Source organism: Jaculus jaculus, chromosome 6 (assembly GCF_020740685.1).
Source record: "Jaculus jaculus isolate mJacJac1 chromosome 6, mJacJac1.mat.Y.cur, whole genome shotgun sequence".
Classification (NCBI taxonomy): Eukaryota; Metazoa; Chordata; class Mammalia; order Rodentia; family Dipodidae; genus Jaculus; species Jaculus jaculus.
In genome coordinates this window covers 146,283,120-146,302,113 of record NC_059107.1, presented here as the reverse complement: position 1 = coordinate 146,302,113, position 18,994 = coordinate 146,283,120, and the positions used below count along the sequence as shown (strand labels likewise).

The 18,994-nt window shown below is 45.3% G+C and overlaps 1 protein-coding gene across 1 annotated transcript in view; it reads right to left on the bottom strand.

Moving 5' to 3' along the window:
* Positions 1 to 18,994, bottom strand: part of Stab2 (stabilin 2) — a 183,156-nt gene that overhangs the window by 138,623 nt on the left and 25,539 nt on the right. The window contains exons 6-9 of the mRNA XM_012948648.2: positions 14,887 to 14,982; positions 10,042 to 10,167; positions 9,391 to 9,587; positions 7,294 to 7,427 (exon numbers count right to left, since the gene is read on the bottom strand). Of these exons, the coding sequence (XP_012804102.2) occupies positions 7,294 to 7,427; positions 9,391 to 9,587; positions 10,042 to 10,167; positions 14,887 to 14,982 (553 nt within the window). The remainder of the gene's footprint in view (positions 1 to 7,293; positions 7,428 to 9,390; positions 9,588 to 10,041; positions 10,168 to 14,886; positions 14,983 to 18,994) is intronic.

Here is an 18,994-nt window from a genome sequence, read left to right as displayed (position 1 = left end):
CACAGACACCTGAGTCACTTGGAATGTTTGCTGTAAATGCAGAAACCCTGAACTGGAACAAGCTGTCAAAAACACAGCCTGCAGGGCAGTAAAGATGAGAACCATCATCTGTGTAGAATCCACACTTCCCACTTTCTCCCTTCCTCGCTGGTGCCTCTCTCTTGCTCCTTCCTCCAGGAACCCTTCCCATTGGACGTCCACTCCCCGTATATAGACTCTCATGGTGCTACAGAGCTCCTCTCTAGAAGCAGTTGCAACTGTCATTTTATCCTGATCTGTCCGGTTATGATTATCTGCTTTCCCGCTCATGGTTGCCACCCCACATTGTAGCACTGGGCCAGGTCCATAGCAGGGACTTAGTTAATAATCATATAACAAGGAGGAACTGAATTAAGTAGATAATAGGAACAATGAGATACCAATATATAAGAATAAAGTCAATACAAGTGATAGAAGTCTTAGGTACTTAGCGCACTGGCTTAGCTGCACAGGGAGGAAGAACGGGAGCTATACTGGCAGGAGCACGCTGGCAAGAGTTAAAGGGCCAGCTGTCCAGTGGGGAAAAGCCAGATGGACAGCGCTGGGTAATTCCAAGCTGATTGTTGTGCCTTGGCCAAATTCAAACCACTGACACCAAGTCAACAAGTTTGTGAAATTCCTGAACATTTAGCCCTCCACTCACTGACTCAGGAAGCCCTGGCTGTTGCCCGCCACTGCTCCCTAGAAGGGGGACTGACAGCCTGCTGGGACTGACCGAGTGCCTAGGAAGGTGACATTGACTAGGATCTCAGAGATAAGGAGGAAGAAATGGGACTCAGGGGAGGGACCTTCCAGAGAGGAGAACTGCAGAGGTGCTGTGATGTCACAGTTTTTTTTGTTCATTTTTGTTTATTTATTTAAGAGTGATAGAGAGAGAGAGGGAGGGAGAGAGAGAGAGAGAGAGAGAGAGAGAGAGAGAGAGAGAGAGAGAGAGAGGGAGAAAGAGAGAGAGAGTGGCAGATAGAGAATGGGCTCACCAGGGCCTCCAGCCACTGCAAACAAACTCCAGACGCATGCGCCCCCTTGTGCATCTGGCTTACTTGGGTCCTGGGGAATCAATCCTTGAACCAGGGTCCTTAGGCTTCACAGGCAAGCGCTTAACTGCTAAGCCATCTCTCCATCCCTGATGTCATATTTTTGCGGGCTTCTCCCCGAGGACCATCTATCTCCCAGAGAACAACTCTGCACTCAGTCATCCAGAACTTCTTCTCTATATGGTCCCTTGGAAAACATCTATTTTCAACAAATCTGTGGGAGAATCCTCTCAGAGGCCTGTTGCCCTTCACCTGGGTTGCCAGTGACCTTATAACTAGCGTTTCTGCTTTTCTGGTTCTGCCCTCAAACAAACCCTTCACCAACCTTGGAGTGACCTCTCCCAGAGAGAACTCTTGCCACCGTGGGCTCTGTACCCTCCCACCTCCTGCCACAGAACAAGCTGCAAGAAGCGGGTGCCTGCGGCCCTGCAGATTCCCGGAATCCCAGATTGGGCTACAGAGTCCAAACGGACCTAGAACTTGGTATGTGTCCCATCTGGCTGGCCACCAGCTCCCAGTCCTCCTACCTCGGCTTCCTAAATGCTGTGGTTACAACCGTCCACACAACGCCACGCTTATCAAAGGCTGGTTTGTTTTTCTCAGAGCGTTTACCCTATCAGCAATATTCAGCCCTTTCATATGACAGCTCGAGAGTCCTTTGCTCTAGGCAGCCTTATGTGACCTCCTGAATGTTGCCAGCTGGGCTGCCCACTGCCTGATCATGCCTAGGGACATTTGTCACAGCCCTTCCCACAATGACTACATGGTATCTTCTAGATGAGCCCCACCTTATTCCCCATTCCACCACAGAACCTAGGACTGAGGCTAGCTGTTGAACTGATTGGTTACTAAGTCCTCACGTATTCTAGGAAGCTTGCTGAGTAGGAGGGCTATGACATGACAAGCGACGATAAAGACACTTGTTCTTTGATGGTATGACCACATGCTGATACCTACATTAAAACAATGACAGTAACAACAAGGTCGCTCAACCTCCAGGGGTCCCAGTTTCTCACTTTTACAATGTGTTTAATTGGGCTGTTGGCGTTCTTGATAATACAAGAAGAAAGCCCAGTGTAGACACGCAGGGAAAGCCCAACCCATGGCAAACCATGGTGACGCTGACAATGAGAAGGATAACCCGAATGCTGGAGACGGTGACTGTCACACAGCAGCAGTGCAGAGGCTCTGCGAGAGGACTGCAGGGCAAACCCATGAACAGATAAAACTTAAGCTACAGAGTGTCACGTCGAAGGTTGAATAGGATGCTGCCTGGGGTGGAGGGAAGTGACTAATTGTGGCTGGAGAAAGAAGGGACAGAACCTAGGAGAAATGAAAATTTAAATGAATTCCAGAATTTCTTATTCTAGATTTATAAGTCTACTTATGGGAGCTGGTTGACTGATGAGCCTTTAGGGTTTTATAAAGGAGTGGCTCTGGCCCAGGGGTACTTTTGCTCCCCAAGGGCCACTTGGTACATCTGGAGACATCTAACAAACAGGATAGGAATCTCTTGGTATCTTGTCAGAGGAGGATAGGAATGCTTCTAATCGTCCTACAGGGTGTGGACCAGCACCCTCTGCTCTCCCTGCATCTGAGAAGATGGGTCAGTGGGTAAAGTGCTTGCTGACAAACTTGAGGATCTGAGTTAGGATCCCCAACATCCTTGTAAAAGCCGTGTGTGACGATGAACACTTGTAATGCCAGCCCTGGTGGAGACAGGAGGATTCCTCGGGCTTGCTGGCTAGCTTGTCTAGCCAAAGAGGTGAGCTCTAGGTTTGGTGTTGAGACCTGGTGTCAAAGAGTAAGTGGACAGCAAGCGGGGAAGAAGGCATTGACCTCTGGCCTCCAAATGCACATATACACATGCACCATGACACATGTGTATCTACATGCATATACACATGTAGGCACAGCACATACATATACACTTATGTAGGTACATGACAAACGCACATATATGCATGCAGGCACACCACCTACATATACACGCCAAGAAGAAAGGGAAATTAATCTTGTTACAAAACCACAGAAGTTTCATTTGAAGGCCACTAAGGGTGACAAGATGTGAAAATCTTTACCAGCCACTAAGTATGTTCTGTATAGAAGTTGCTAAAGTGTTATGAGACCAGTGATCTGCTTTGTGGAAAGCAAGAATCCTATTTTAATGGCTTTGGTGCTGAATGCAATGTATGAGAAATAAACATTTTCAAGTTTTATTTTAAATCTCATTCCAGAGTTCAAGACTTCTTGAGACTACTTTATGACTTAAGTATTCTCAGCAGGCCAAGGCACGTTCACAGCCTAGCCTCTATGGTAAATTTGTTTTTAAAAATTGGGTTTAAATCTCTTTTGCTATGTTAAAGCTTTAACCACAAATTCTTGGAATTTTATGTTATAGGTTGGAATTAGTAATGTTGGATACTGGATGAGATTTAGCGAGTCTATCGTGTGTCCCCTAATTCTTAGAATACTTGTTTCCTTTATTTATTTATTTATTTTTTTTGAGGTAGGGTTTCACTGTAGCCCAGGCTGACCTTGAATTCACTATGTAGTCTCAGGGTGGCCTCGAACTCATGGTGATCCTCCTACCGCTGCTTCCCAAGTGCTAGGATTAAAGGCGTGCGCCACCATGCCCGGCATTTATTTTTCTTCCCACTATTTTATTTCATTCTTCCACTGATTCATGTGTTCCTCCAGATTCTCTCATTCCATTTTAACAGCTGTTATAACAAAGATGGGAAGGCATGGACCCAAGGGACTTATATTCTAGTTGGTCATCGAATAGCTAGAATCTATTGACAGCTCCTAGACCAGGCATTCTCCTGAAGGCCTCACTCTATACCTTATTTAACACAGCAACCCTATGAAGTGAACTCTGTCATTAGCCTCATTTTACAAGAGGAGAGTGAGGCAGGGGGTAGTTAAGTATTTCACTCAGCATAAGCAGCACTGTAGCTCTTCCCAGCGGGGCTATACCCTCGCGTCCGTTCTAGTCCAGACATGCCAGGACATCACTGCACTAGACTGAGGTCTTGTGTCTCTCTGTAACTCACAGTTGAAGCCCTGACCCCTAGTGTGAGCTGGGGACATGATTTAAGTCATGAAGGTAGAATCTCATGAGTGGGAGTATAAGGGGGTTCCTCCCTCCCCATCCACCATGTGAGGGTATAATGGGGCAAGAAGGTCGCTGTCTGCAACATAGGAGATGTTCCTCCCCCCCAGGCCCTGACTCTGATCAGGTTTCCCAGCCTCCAGAACCTTATACATGGTCCACAAACAGCAGATATCATCAATGTCACTAACGTTCTGAGAATCTAAATTTCACCATTATTTATGGTACATCTGTGTGGTTGGAATGTAAACCATTCTGTTTTCAATCTGCCTCCTCAGTCTGGCCTGTCTTCTTTTCTGCCAAATTCAATTATTTAAGACATACTTTTTCTCTTCTATTGCCCCTGCCTTCCTATTTCTACTAGTAAGTAAAATGGCAAGGGTCAGCTCTAACAGGTGTGGCACTATTTCCTCCCCCCTTTCTTTAGTAATAATCAAAATGAGGCGTAGAGTTCAAAACTTTAGCAGCTCTTCACAGGGAAGTATAAGTCTCCAGCCTGCTTCTCAGCTGAGGGAACTGTGGCTTAGATGAGGCTAGACTTGTCTAAAGTCACTCCAGTGGTGAGTGGTAGAGCCCACATTTGAGAGCATTCTTCTTGATTGGAGCCCTTCTATGACTAACACAGTATGATTCTGAAGATCCAGAAACTCTCACCATGTTGAAGAGACACAAACAAAATAAATCCTTTCATCTTTATGAGCTGAATTGCTTGAGGACCAATGGCTTCACATTTTTATCAAGCACACCTTTCAGCCTTTTTACCACAGTCTCTGTTCAGTGGAAATAGTGAATTTATGTATTTTCTCAGGGAATGGGGGAGGTCAAAAGGTTTGGGTAGCACACATACCTGCCCCCCAGAGTCTATTAGTAGTTCTATTGGCATTCTAAACAGAAGCTTGGATGGGGCTTACATTATTCTCACGTTTCATTTTCAGATTCTATCTCCTCAAACACTAAGGAAATAAATTGTTTAAGGTATTCTGCTCAGACTTTCTTAGAGGGTGGCAAAAATGTGCACAGTGGTTTATTTAGTTATCCATTTTATTAGAATCTGCATTTGAGGAAGACCCCTGGTTGTGTCATGTGTGTTGGGGCTCATGTGCTGAAAGGCCCAAGAATTCAGAAGCTCAGAAATACTATCACGCTCCAAGGGGAGCTTAAGCGGGCTCCCTGCATACCTCAAACTCCAGGCTTTACTCTCTGTTGGAAGCAAGTAAAGAATCCCTCTTCTCATTATATCAGAGCCCGCTCCTAATATAAAACTAGGTAAAAGGGCATGAGATAGCCCTCAAGGATGGGAAATGAGTAATGAAGTGAACCACTTATTTGGTTTCTGTAAATAGCCTGCACTATAAGCCTTACATTATAAGCCTTAATAGCCCACACTGTTAGCCTTAGTAGCTCGCACCATAAGCTGTAGCAGCCTGCCTCAGACCACCAAGGTCATAGGAGGCTGATACCATACTCTGCTACCCCCACCTAAGGAATTACACAAGTGCTGACCTCCAAGGTCATAGGAGACTGGAACCACACTCTGCTACTCCCACCCAAGGACCTGCACAAATGCTGACCACCAAGGTCATAAACTAATTGGCTTAGAAACTATGGGGTGGCACCAACTGACTGGCTAACACCCTGCGGGGCTCCTAATATTAGAAAATGATTGGTCTAAGGCACAGGCTTTGTTAGAAACCCTATAAAAACTGTCCTGTTCCTGCATTCGGGGCTCTGCAGTCCTCTACCCCTGTGAGGTGTACGACTGTGGGCCCCAGTGCGCTTGGAATAAAATCCTCTTGCAGTTTGCATCAAGACCGCTTCTCGTGAGTGATTTGGGGTGTCGCCTTATCCGGGCAGAGCGTGGGGGCCCCCTGCGGGGTTTTTTTCCTACAGTGCCTGAATGAGTGATTATGGTTTGTTGGTGTTTGTATTTCTCTATCAGGCTCTGCTCAGGAACTGATAGGGGTGTCTTCATGCAGTCCTCACCATGACCCAATGGGAGACAGGCTCATCCCCCTTTTGTGGCTAGAAAACCATCAGTTCAGAGAGGCTATGTGGCAGAGCTGGGATGTGAACACAGGTATTCTGGTACCCACACTCTTCAGCTCCATCCAGAGCGAATGTGTTTATCCAGTGAGATGAGGATCGCAAAACTCATTTGGATAAGTGTACATATTGAAGACCCAGTTACCAAGGGATGACATTCAAGGAACTGGAAACTGTTTTATAATTGCCTGGCTCAATGTCACCATGATTTGAGTTCATAAAAGCAACCTGAGACCTTCTCAAAGGCTGATGGTCATGAGAACCGCATACCATACAGATGGTCTGGGAGTTAAAGGCCTTGGGTTCCAGCCTCTGTTCCATCACCAGTTGAAACACAAGTCACCTGCACAGGCTGCCCATGCACATGTTCTCCCATGTAATTATCATATATCAAGGATTATGGAGTAGATTTTAATGTGTTCACTATGTATACTATTTACCATCTCTCTGGCTTCAATTTCTCTATATACACAGGCCCCCTTGGGAGATGATGCTCCCTTCCCAAAGGAGTGAATCTGGCAGGTATCAGGGCCAAGATTTGGCCAAAAGGTTTGAAATTCTGCATATATCTCCCCTCCCCCACCATTAGTTGCCTCTGCCTCAGGAATATATACACAAATGTTTTGCCTCACAGTAAACCTCTTCTAAAAGCCAGAGTCCATGCTTATTCAAGTTCCCCAGTCTCGTTTTGTATCATTCATGAGCAATATGTCATGAATAAGGAAACTGGCTTGTACATTAGGGGTCAACCTCCTGCAATCCCAACAGCCATTTGTTTTCCCAGGCATGGTGCTTTCCTTCTTTGTTCTGATCACTGCAGGCCCAGGTATCAGGGCAGTTAATGCTCCAGAGTGTGCTCATGGTCAACAGAGGAAATAACTATTGCCTAATTCATGATTAAACAGATTTATGGAGTACCTATTATGCCCTTGCCTCTACTATATGAGATGGTGGATATAGGGCTGACTGAGACATAGCTCCTTTCCTTCCAGGAACCTACCACATCCACTAGCCCCTACTTGCACCATCTGGAAAAGATGTGATGGTAATGAAAAGACTTACTTGGTCTGGCCTGGTGCAACGGTGGTGCAGTTTGCATACTTATGACATGGATTCTTTGATTCACAGATGTTGGTCATGCTGCACCCCACTCCAGGTACAAAATTGTGGTAATGTTCCTTACACTCGCAGTGAGACTTCAGAAGATGGGGAGAGAAAGCCAAATTGGATTCCAGTTAGTCACACCAGCTGCCATTCCTCTTTAATCCATACCTTTATTCTGCTATATATAACTTAAAGCAGGTCTGTAAGTGTGGTGGACTTAAGCATTTGTTAAAGTTTCCAAAAAAGACAATTCATGTGTGAACATTATACTTGTTTGGGAACTCAGATCCTTTATTTATACATCTCGGCTTTTCAGTTTCATTGTTTTTTAAACTGTGACTTCATACATACTTCCTGGCTTTAGACTGTCTATAAATTAGTATAGGTTTTGGCACTTAGGTGCTCTGGAATAATAACTTTCATCTAGTGTGGGTGAGGATTGGGGCTCTTTGTCATTGTCATGAGAGGAAGGGCATGGGGCTGCTGAAGACCAAGCACACTAAAACATCTCATAGTGCGGGTGCATCCCCCCAATCCAAGAAGGATTATGTATTTTAAAGTATTAATAATGCTGAGGTTGGAAGCCCTGCTCTGGAAGAATGTACTGACCTATTTCTGTGTAAACAAAAGAAGGTCCCTGAGATGTCATTTTGACATTTGACAAGGCAGAAAATTGGGACTCAGTTTTCAAAGAGACGTAACAGAATTTCAAGTCTTATTTCCAAAGTCCTTGGCATTCAAGGAACAACAAGAGTACTTCCACAGAGGCCCTCATTTTGAACATGAGAATTTAGTCCCTTGAATTGAAAATCTGCCTCCATAAATTGATAGAGAGTTTCATGTGATATGCTTTCTCCATAGAAGAGAGACATGGATTCTTTACAGAATAACAGAACACTGACATCGGGTACTGACAGATTGCAGGGACTCATGGCTGTCTGGGTTGGACACTGAGCCAATGCAGCAATACTACAAGTGGACAGATTTCCTCTACTAAGCACTTGACTTGCAGTCAAGGTCCCAGTCAGCATCCACTAAATACTTGATGGATGAATGAGATGTGGGGGATAGATCTTTCTTTTTTATTGAAGAGAGAGAGAGAGAGAAAGAGAGAGAGAGAGAGGGATATGAACCAGGGTGTCAGTCACTGAAATTGAACTCCAGATGCTTGCACCACCTAGTGGGCATGTGAGATCTTGCACTTGCCTCACCTTTGTGCACCTGGCTAAAGTGGGATCTGGAGATTTGAACATGGGTCCTTAGGCTTTGCAGCAAGCAACCACTAAGCAATCTCTTCATCTCCAGAGCTTTTTCAATTGTACTCCTCAGTAAAAGTCTTCTGGACAGGAGAATTTTTACTGGTTAAGGTCATGATGTGATTCAGAGGGACAGTGTGTCACTCCAGAATATCTTACAACCTGTCAGGGTTAGTGATTAGTGTTTTTTTTTTTTTTTTAAATCCCTTTGGGAAAGAGTATTTTGGAGCCCTAAAAGCCTTCCTTGACTTAAAAAGACACTTGAGAGAACCAAGGATGGACATTGGCTATATTTACACAGGTCTGATTTATAAATCTAAATTTAAATCCTGTTCATATGTTGTCAATCATCACATAGGACAGGGTTAGGAGAACACATATGATAGTTAAGTTTCTTTTACTTTTACTTTTACTTATTTATTTGAAAGAGATAGAGTATGGGCACACTAGGGTCTCTACTCTGCAAATGAACTCCAGACTAACGTGCTGCCTTGTGCATCTGACTCACGTGGGCACTGGGGATTTGAACCATGGTCCTTAGGCTTTACAGACAAGTGTCTTAACTGCTAAGATATCACTTCAGCCCAATAGCTAAGCTTTGGGTGGGTTCGGTGGGGTAGGAAAGTGTGAGGCTTGAGGATGGTCAGGGTGGGAAGCTCTGAGAGCAGAACCTGGACACACTGGGAACTGTCTGGAGTGGAAGCCTAAACCAAGCACAGGCAGAGAGAACAGGAAGTCTGAGGAGACACACGAGGCCAATGGCACCGGAATGCTTTGATGATTCTCCTACTTGGCTCACCTGTCCAGGGCCATCATATTTGCACACGGCAGACTTTGGAGGGCAGTTTCCAAAGTTCGTCTGGCAGGGGTCTATAGGCAAGCATGTTCGGCCATCCCCGTGGAAGCCTTCTTGGCACGTGCAGCTGTGCTGGTTTGGTCCCAGGTATGTGCAATGGGCGTGGGGGTGGCAGATGTTTTGTAAACATGGGTTAATGGCTTGAGAGACAATGAGGAAAGGAAAGGTGGTTAGCATCCTCCCAAACAAAGAGAACTGAACTGTGTGTGAGGAAACTGGGTTCTGGCACAGTAGACCACTAAGGTGATTCCAGAGTTGTGAGAGGAAACATTTCATTCCATCCCATTTGATCACCGCTCTCCCACCTCCACCGAGAAGATTCACACATGGCCATGAGAAACGGTAACAGTCAGTATTGTGCCGGCACGTTACAGCCCATTCCTGTGCTGGAGTAACGGAAAGGGGATTTGCCATGGATGGAGACCACTGCCTGCCCGATGAGCTTTTCTCACCTGGTGCTTTTTATCCTTTTCATTTAGTTACTTAGAAACAGAAGCGGCCACTGTGGTGATAGTAAGGGGCTCATTGAGCTGTTTGCTTCCTGTGGCATGGACACCTCAGTGAAGGAGCTGGCAGGATGGGAGATCTACTCACGCTGGCAGCTTTGGCCGTTGCCTTCATAATTGGGGAGGCATTTGCATTCGAGCTTGGTTTTGTCTTCATTGGAAGGTGAACATCTGGAAGTTTCTGGGCAGAGTAAGGCTGCACATTCAGGAATGGCTGAATGGGAAGATTGTTAAGTGTTAAGTGCTTGAATTAGTAGACTAACCTGGTCTAAAATCTCCTTTATTAAAAAGCAGTAAGGGTCATTGCAATAATTTTAAAGAATGTACAATAGAAATTGTAAAGACCAATTGTGTATATATGTATTTTTTTTGAGATAGCACCTCATGGAGCTCAGGCTGGTTCCAAACTTGCTATGAAGCCAAATCTGGCCTTGATCTCTTGGTCCTTATCTTCCTAAATACTGGGATTACAGGCCTGTGCCGCCATAACCGGCTACCAATTGTGTTTTCATTCACTCTCTAGTTACACTTTCAATGTAACCAACAACAACCAATATAATATGTTTATTTATAATTTTTTTTGAGGTAAGGTCTCATTTTAGCCCAAGCTGACTTGAAATTCACTATGTAGTCTCAGGTTGGCCTTGAACTTGCAGTGATCCTCCTACCTCTGCCTCCCAAGTGCTGGGATGATAGGTGTGAGTCAGGGTCATACTATGTATTCCAGTCTGACCTGAAACTTGTTATGTTGCCCAGGCTGGTCTTGAACTCATGATTCTCCTGCCTCAGCCTCCTGACCATTGGGGTTGTAGGCATGCACCAGCATGTCCGACTATATGATCTTTTACAATGAAATGTAATCCTGTTAAAATATTGAGAAGTCTGATTTCTAATTTAACAATGCGTAATGGAAACCTTGAAAGTTCTGTCTGAAGCTGGAAAGACTGCAGTGTCTCATGATGTAGGTATAACCTGTGGCTGTCATGAACTACAGGGAGTCGGACACATTAGCCAGCGTGCAAAGCTAACACATTGGATTGACTCAACGTCATGGCTGCTGGAGACCATATGAGGAACAGGTCATCACCACCTTAAGAGCAGTAGCTGGAGGATTAGCATTTTGGCAACAGTTCTTTCCAACCCCCTTCCCACAGGGTAAGGCAAAAAGGGTTATACTCATTGAATTTTCCATGGTTTTGTTTTTTGAGGTAGGGTCTCACTCTAGCTCAGGCTGACCTAGAATTCACTCTGTATTCTCAGGGTGGCCTTGGACTCACGGCGATCCTCCTACCTCTGCCTCCCAAGTGCTGGGATTAAAGGCGTGCGCCACCATGCCCAGCTTGAATTTTTTTTTTGTGTGTGTATGTATGTATGTGGTGTGTGTTCATGTGTGTATATATGTTCATGTATATACATGTAGGTGTGTATCTGTGCAAGAGGTAGATGTTGGTGTCTTCCTCAGTTAGTTCAGAGGACCCTAAACGTCTCAGGTTACAAACTGTTTAGTGTCTCAACACTTTTTCATGGTTTCCTTGTTCCCAAAGACACACTTGAGGGGCTGAAGAGATGGCTCAGCAGTTAAGGTGCTTGTGCTTGCCTGCAAAGCCTAATGACCCAGGTTTGATTCCCCAGTGCCCATGTAAAGCCATATGCACAAAGAGGCACATGCAATTGGAGGTCTTTTGCAATGGCTGGATCCCCTGGTGTGCCCATTCCCTCTGTCTGTCTCTCTTCTCTCTCTCTCTCTCTGCTTGCAAATAAATAAACAAATAAAATATCACAACAAAGACATACCTGCTGGGCATGGTGGTGCACACTTTTAATCCCAGCACTCTAGAGGCTGAGGTAGGAGGATCACTGTGAGTTTGCGGCAGCCTGAGACTACATAGTGAATTCTAGGTCAGCTTGGGTTACAGCAAGACCTTACCTGGAAAAAAAACAGTTCTATCTATCTATCTATCTATCTATCTATCTATCTATCTATCTATCTATCTGCCTACCTACCTGATAGAACTCAGTAACTGTTTATGTCATGAGACCTCAGTAGGCAATTGAAACATAACATGCATGCTTAATAGAAAATTTCAATGTCATTTTCAAGGACCACATTAAATTACAAGTGAGTCACATGAATCTCTCAGATCCCTCTCAATAAGTCAAATACCCCAAAGTAGTCTATGATTTTGATGAAATATGTTGGGGTACTTTGCTGCATAGTTTGAGAGGCAGAGGGTGAAGCCATTGGATTAAAAAAATATTATTTGCAAGAAGACAGAAAGAGTGAGAGAATGGGTACAAAAAGGCCTTCAGCTATTGCAAACAAATTCCAGATGCATGTGCCACCTTATGCATCTATCTGGCTTTATGCTGGTAGTGGGGAATTGAACAAGGGCCCTTAGGCTTTGTAGGCAAGCGCTTTAATGATTGAGCCATCTCTCCAGCCCCAAGCCACTGAATTTTGGAGTTTATTTCTTATAGCAGTTAGCCTTATCCTAATTAGGATGTACTAAAATTTGTTCAAACAAGTTCAACGTTCAAGTTACTTCCAGCTTGTATTTCTCATGCAAACACTATGCCATGCATTTCTCTGAACATGTGTTCTCATCCACCCATTCTAAGCCTTCCTTTCTTCCAGGGTCCATCCCTTGGTCTGGGACCACAGCACCATTGTAGAAGCCTGCCTTAAAATTCAGTAGGTGACTTTCCCCTGAAGGTTATAGGAATCCATTTCCTCACTGTCATTTTTCTCTTACTTCATTATCTGCCTTTTCAATCTGTGAAAGATAGTGGGCAAAAAAAAAAAAAAAATAGGGTTGGAGAAATGGCTTAGAGGTTAAGGTGCTTGCCTGCAAAGCCAAAGGACCTCAGTTCGATTCCCCAGGACCCACATAAGCCAGATACACAAGGTAGTGCAAGTGTCTGGAATTTGTTTGCAGTGGCTGGAGGCCCTGGCATGCCCATCCTCTTCCTCTCTCTCCCTCCTTCTCTCTTGCTTTCGCAAATAAATAAAGTTTTTTTTTTTTCAAATCAAAACCAAGAGCCAGGTATGGTGGCTCATGTCTTTAATCCCAATTTGGGATTAATTTGGGATGTTAAGGATGAATATGAGGTCAAGGTCAACCTGGGTTACAGAGTTCCAGGTCAATCTAGGATAGAATGAGACTCTGCCTCAAAAAAAAAAAAGAAAAAAATCAAAACTAACCAGGATGCCCCAAACGCCTATCCTGCTGAACCATGGCTGCCCTGGGCAGCTGTGATGTGTGACTGCTTATGGGCTTATCGCCCTGGTGTCTATTGCTGGTTTTCATTTCTTATTCTGAATATTGGCTGCTCCTAGATTTTTTAAAATTAGGTCATGAACTTTAGATTAGTATAAAAACGTAACTGCCGTGACAATTGCAAATATCTCTGTCCTAGTCTATTGTTTCTCTTTTGACTCCACAAAAATATATATAAATTTTTCCACTTGGAAGCAAATCTGACTATGATCCTCCCAGGGCTGCTTTCTGGACCAGGTCCCTGTCTAGCTGAGAAAGCATCTGTTCACAGGTGGCGGTGGCAGGAGGGGCAGGAAAAAAGGATGACTGAGGTCACAGAGAGAGCTTCCCACCCACCTGAGGTTGGGCTCGAACCTGTGGTCTGCATGGCTGTCTCTTCTGTAGGGGAGTTGGAGGCTGGGCTTTGTTAAATTGTTACCATTGCTGTGTACACAGCTCCCTTGGGGGCTTTCCATGAAACGAGTTTGTATTTGCTGAATTCCAACCGAATCAAATATTCAGAGAAGTTAAGTGAGGATAGTGTCATATACTACATTTGCAATTTACTAACACCTCAGCTTCCAATTCACCCTGTGGAATCAGCCCTGACATCACGGCTGGACCCAGTGGGGGTTTCTCCTTTCCAGAGAGATGCTAAATTTTGCCAGTAGAGGGCGCAAGCAGGCCAGAGCAGGAGGCAGGAGCTGCAGTTGGATGCAGCGAGGCGAGCTGTGTATGTGTCACGGGGTTACTTTACACGGCCAGCCAAGAATACCTGCCCAGGCTGTGCACTGTCCCTTGGTCACCTCACCTCCTTGGTCTAGGCATAGCACCACTTTTCCGCAGCCCTTCCCACACGGACGGACATGCAGGTGGTACCCTGCTATACTTCCTCTGTTCCCTCACCCACCAGCTTCAACTCACCAATGCCCTTGGAGGGCTGTCCCATATCTACCAGGACACTGTGGTCCACTGCTGGCCTGGGCAAAACATCTCTCTTCTCGGCCACCCAGTGGGCTGTCTCTATACCCTCTCGAACAAGGTTGTGACTCCAGCCTGGAAGATGGCCACCTCTTGTGAGGTTTGTCCTTCCCATGTTCTGCTCCCATCTCCCAAGTTCTTGTTGAGGTTTCCCAGCAACTCTTACAGCACAGTACACACTTTCAATCTCCCTTGCTCAACTCACCCTCTGGTTTCACCCTCCTCACTGGACCCGCCGTCACAGACTGTGTAAGGAATTTCCCCGTGCATTTCAGTGGTTTGAGCCCCACTTCCTCTGTTTATTAGTTCTGCTCTCTTGGATGAGTCCCTCAGCCTTGGTGAGCCTACTTCCTCCTGCTATGGCTTTTCATGTATTTTGCCATTGGAACTTGTAACTGAGATCCTACCTCCCCTCCTTTACGAGGCAGCTGACTTGTAGAGATGGCCTCTGCTGACCTCCCAGTCTAATGTCTCCATCTGAACCCGCACCTTCTATCTTCTATCTTGCTATCTTTTCCTCTCCTCTACTTAGCTCTTTTATTTATTTATTTTGCTTCATTGCTTAAGCATCTTCTAGCAGAACCTTTGATAATCATGACCTCTGTAGAGCCCCAGTAGGGAATTTGCAAATGTGAGGTGTGTACCCCCACCCGTCTTTGGTCTGGTGTAGCATTCCGGACACTCTCCGTACTTACGTTTGTCACAGCTGGGGCCCGTGTATGCAGAATGGCACTGACAGGTTCCGTCGCCACCGAGTCCATTGTTGCACACGCCGTGCACACAGTTGCACACTGAGGGCAGAAACATGGGAGTTATTCGTCCCCTGATAGAGACCATTGCTGAAGTCTTGGAAGCATAATATTCTCACACAGCTCTTCCTGAGATTCTGGACACACGGTGAGGTGGAGGAAAACATGGGTCCAAAGTCCTAGAGATGCTAGTTTGAGTCATGGCTTCATTTTCAGTGCATCAGCTTCAAGTGTTCCAGTATGTAAAGAGAACAATGATGGCAGGGATTTCTAAGGAGGTAAGTGTGACAGTGGGTCTAAAGCATACCTGCTGTACCATGGGTACTGGAGTTCTTTTCCCTACTAGACTATTTGCTTCACCTTTGATAGCTCAAGAGGACTGACAGTGTCTTCATGTAGACACCTGTTATGTTCCAAAGAGAAAGGCTACCTACCACAGTCTCAGTCACTGCTGGAGAAAGGTGTCTTTGCACATAAATCCTACTTATTGAAGAACAGGGCAATGAAAGAATAAAAAATGAAATTCAGCAGGGTCTAGGCTAACTATGCGGGATATCAGTAATCACCCTGGGATCACGGATACACCAGTGGTTTCCTGGGGGAGAAGACAATACCTCACAGATTGTCTTCCCACCTTGTGGCTCTTACATTTTTTTCCCCCTCTCTCTTTCGCAATGTTCCTTGAGCCTTGGCGGGAGCGTTATAAGTCCCCTTTAGTGGTTAAGCTCCCAGCAGTCTCTTTCTTTCTGCTTTAACAAGTTCTGAGTCTCCTCAGTGTCTACCGCCATCTCCCTGGAGGAGGTTCTTTGGCTAACGGTGAGCAGCACTCACATTCAGTCTGCTTCTTCCTCTGTAATATTTCCAGCCAGGCAGGATGTATATACACTGGTGCAATAGTAGCAATAAGTTATGGGCGAAACCAGCTCAGATTAAATATGAGGCCTGTTCAGTGGGAGGGGATTCATGCTTGATACTGAGAAACAAGTTGCAAGCCTATGGCTTGAAAAGTCATAGAGCCTAGAGAGAAGCATCTACTTTTTTTTTTTTTTTTTGTTGTTGAGGTAGAGGTGTTATGCCCATCAAAAGACCCTCTAAATGTATATGTTTATCTGTTTTGATCAATGAAGCATTTTTTTTTAAAATTTTTCTTGCTGTAGCCCAGACTGACCTGGAATTCATTATGTAGTCTCAAGCTGGCCTCAAACTCACAGTGTTCCTCCTACCTCTGCTATCCAAGTGCTGGGATTAAAGGCATGTGTCACCATGCCCGGCTAAGAACATTTTTTTTTTTTTTTTACCAGATGCACAAAGTGGCATATGTACCTGCAGTCTGCCAGAGGGTCATTGAATTTGCAGCACAGTTTTGTATTTTGGAAATGGCCATGGGCACTGTGAAGCAGCTTGCTGGGCTAGCTGCATGGAGACCCTATGGAGCCATTAAGATGAACTGTGGAGACCCAATGGACTATGGAGAGCTGTCGGCACTTGTTGCTAGTTAGAACTATCAGACTCGGAGACTTGTCATGGGCTACAGTTGTTAGATTTGGAGCTATAGAGTTTGATGTTTGCCCTGTTTAAATCTTGTATTGACTGAATATTTCTTTTCTATTCCCAATGCCATCTTTTTGTAGTATTAATGCCTATTCTGTGCCATTATGTTTTTATTTATTTATTTTTTTGGTATTATGTTTCAGCTAAAAGGCCTTGGACTAAGGGGATGTTTGAACATTACTGGGATTGATAAAAGCTATGGGGACTTTAAAAATTGGAATAAATGCATTACATTTTATATCTTGGATGCTTTTAAGTTTATAGGAGTCAGGGGAAGAAAGCGGTAGTTGATTCAATTGTCTCCCATAAACTTATGTGTCCTAAATTCTAGGTCATTAGCTGGTGACAATTTTGAAATTGGATCCTCCTGGAGGTGATGTATTGTAGGGGGCGGGCTTATGGGTGTTATAACCAGCTTCCCTTTGCCAGTGTTTGGCACACTCCCCTGTTGCTCTTGTCCATGTAATGTTGGCCAGAGGTGATATCCACCCCCCCCCATGCCATTGTTTTCCTGTGCCATCACAGAGCTTCCCCTTGAGTCTATGAGCCAAAACTACAAACTGCTCTTAGATGGGTGTTTTCTACCAGCAATACAAACCTGACTGCTACACTTACCTAGCTAAGTCTTAAGATTTCTGGGACTATTATTCCTTCCCAGAAACTTTTATCCCTACCTAAGATTTCTGGGAATAGTTCCCTTTTACAGGAATCTTACCTAGAAACCTGATAAACCTGGTCTTTCTCCCTGAAGGAATTCCCCTTCCCATGAAAACTTCAACCTGAGTCGCCTGTTAAGTTCTCCTCCATGAAGACTCCCTTCTGTCCCACGGGAGTCCCTGCCTTCTGGCAAGTTCTGATAAACTCCTTCTAAATTCTATATTTCACCCTCCTGTGGTCTGTGAATCTCACTCATTGAAGTCATAAGACAGGAATCTGGAAAGGCCACTAACTCAGGTGAAGCTCTGTGTGACCAGAGTGTCCAGCACCTCAGCTCCCGAGCTACTGCCCACCTGAGAGCCAAAAGAAGGCTCCGGTGCTCTCAAGGATGACACCCCTTAATTGTCGTATTAATGTGACATGGGGCATGTGTCATTGTTGTCCCCACATTACAGAAGGCACCTGGGAGTTTGCCAGGTGACTATCCACTCAAAGAATTGAAGCACTCAACTGGATTTGTCATTGTCACCATAGCTTTAAAGGCGATTGCCTTTGTTTCTGTTTTAGAAGGCATCTGATGCCTGCTAGTGGCTACAGATTTGGAACAGACAAGTTGCGCAGTCAAGTTGGTTATGGAGAAGATTGGAGTGAGAAGAAGGGTCTCAATAGAAAATATTTCTCCGTGAGACTTAATAGAAAAAAAAAATCCATTTCATTCCATTACAAATACATACCCAGCTCTAACCTAGCAGCAAACACCACATCAGGCATGATGTATGTGAATATGAGTGTGACTCACAGGCGCTCACACTTGCAGGACCTCACAGTGGTGGGAACTCCAGAGCCTCAGGGATACAATGACGACTCTAATAAGTGATGATAGTAAGTGATAAGTGGTAGGTAGTGCTCTAAGTGTTTCTGTGAACCAGCAGAAGGGGGTGAGGACACACGGGGGTGGAACAGTCTCAGATGCTAACTGCAAATATCTGAATTTGTAAGCTTCCTGCATGCTGCATGCTATGAGTCCCAGTGCTGGCAGGAGCCGCTCCACGTCCTGTCTTCCATCCTAGCTCCGCACTAGATTAATTGGCCTGTCACAGGCAGCTTTTTCTTGCCTCTGATACTGCATTGCAGGGCCATCACTGGCTACTGCCAAGAAAGTGTCCTTGGCAGGGAGAAGTGAGCGACAGAGGGAGTCCCAGCTGGTCATTGACAGCCCTTGAGATTTTGTGAACTGGCCTCAGCAAATCTCCAGAGACATGGAAAATGTGGGTGCAGTCAGGTTTGCATTGCTGGCAGAAAACAGCCAACCAAGAGCATCTTGTAGGAGCAAAGGGTTTATTTTGGCTTATAGACTCGAGGAGAAGTGCCATGATGGCAGAGGAAAACGATGGCATGAGCAGAGGGTGGACATCACCTCCTCACCAGCATCAGGTAGACAACAGCAGCAGGAGAGTGTGCCAAACGCTGGCAAGGGGAAGCTGGCTAGAACACCCATAAGCCCGCTCCCAACAATGCACTGCCTCCAGGAGGTGTTAATTCCAAAATCTCCATCACCTGGGAACCTAGCATTCAGAACACCTAAGTTTATGGGGGACCCCTGAATCAAACCACCACCGGTGGTGTGACTTTAAAGTGGTCAAAGCCTTGTGACTGCAATGGGCGGGGCATAGGCCCTGTGGCACGTCCCAGACAGAGCGAGCTGCTCCCTCTCTTGTGCTTGCACAGCATCCTATGTGGGCTGAGTCCACAGCACCATCATTGTTGTTAATGTTTTCAGCTCCTTGGGGACAGGGACCTAATCTTCTCCCTCAAAGGAGCCGTAGCCTGTCTTGGGTGCAGGCTT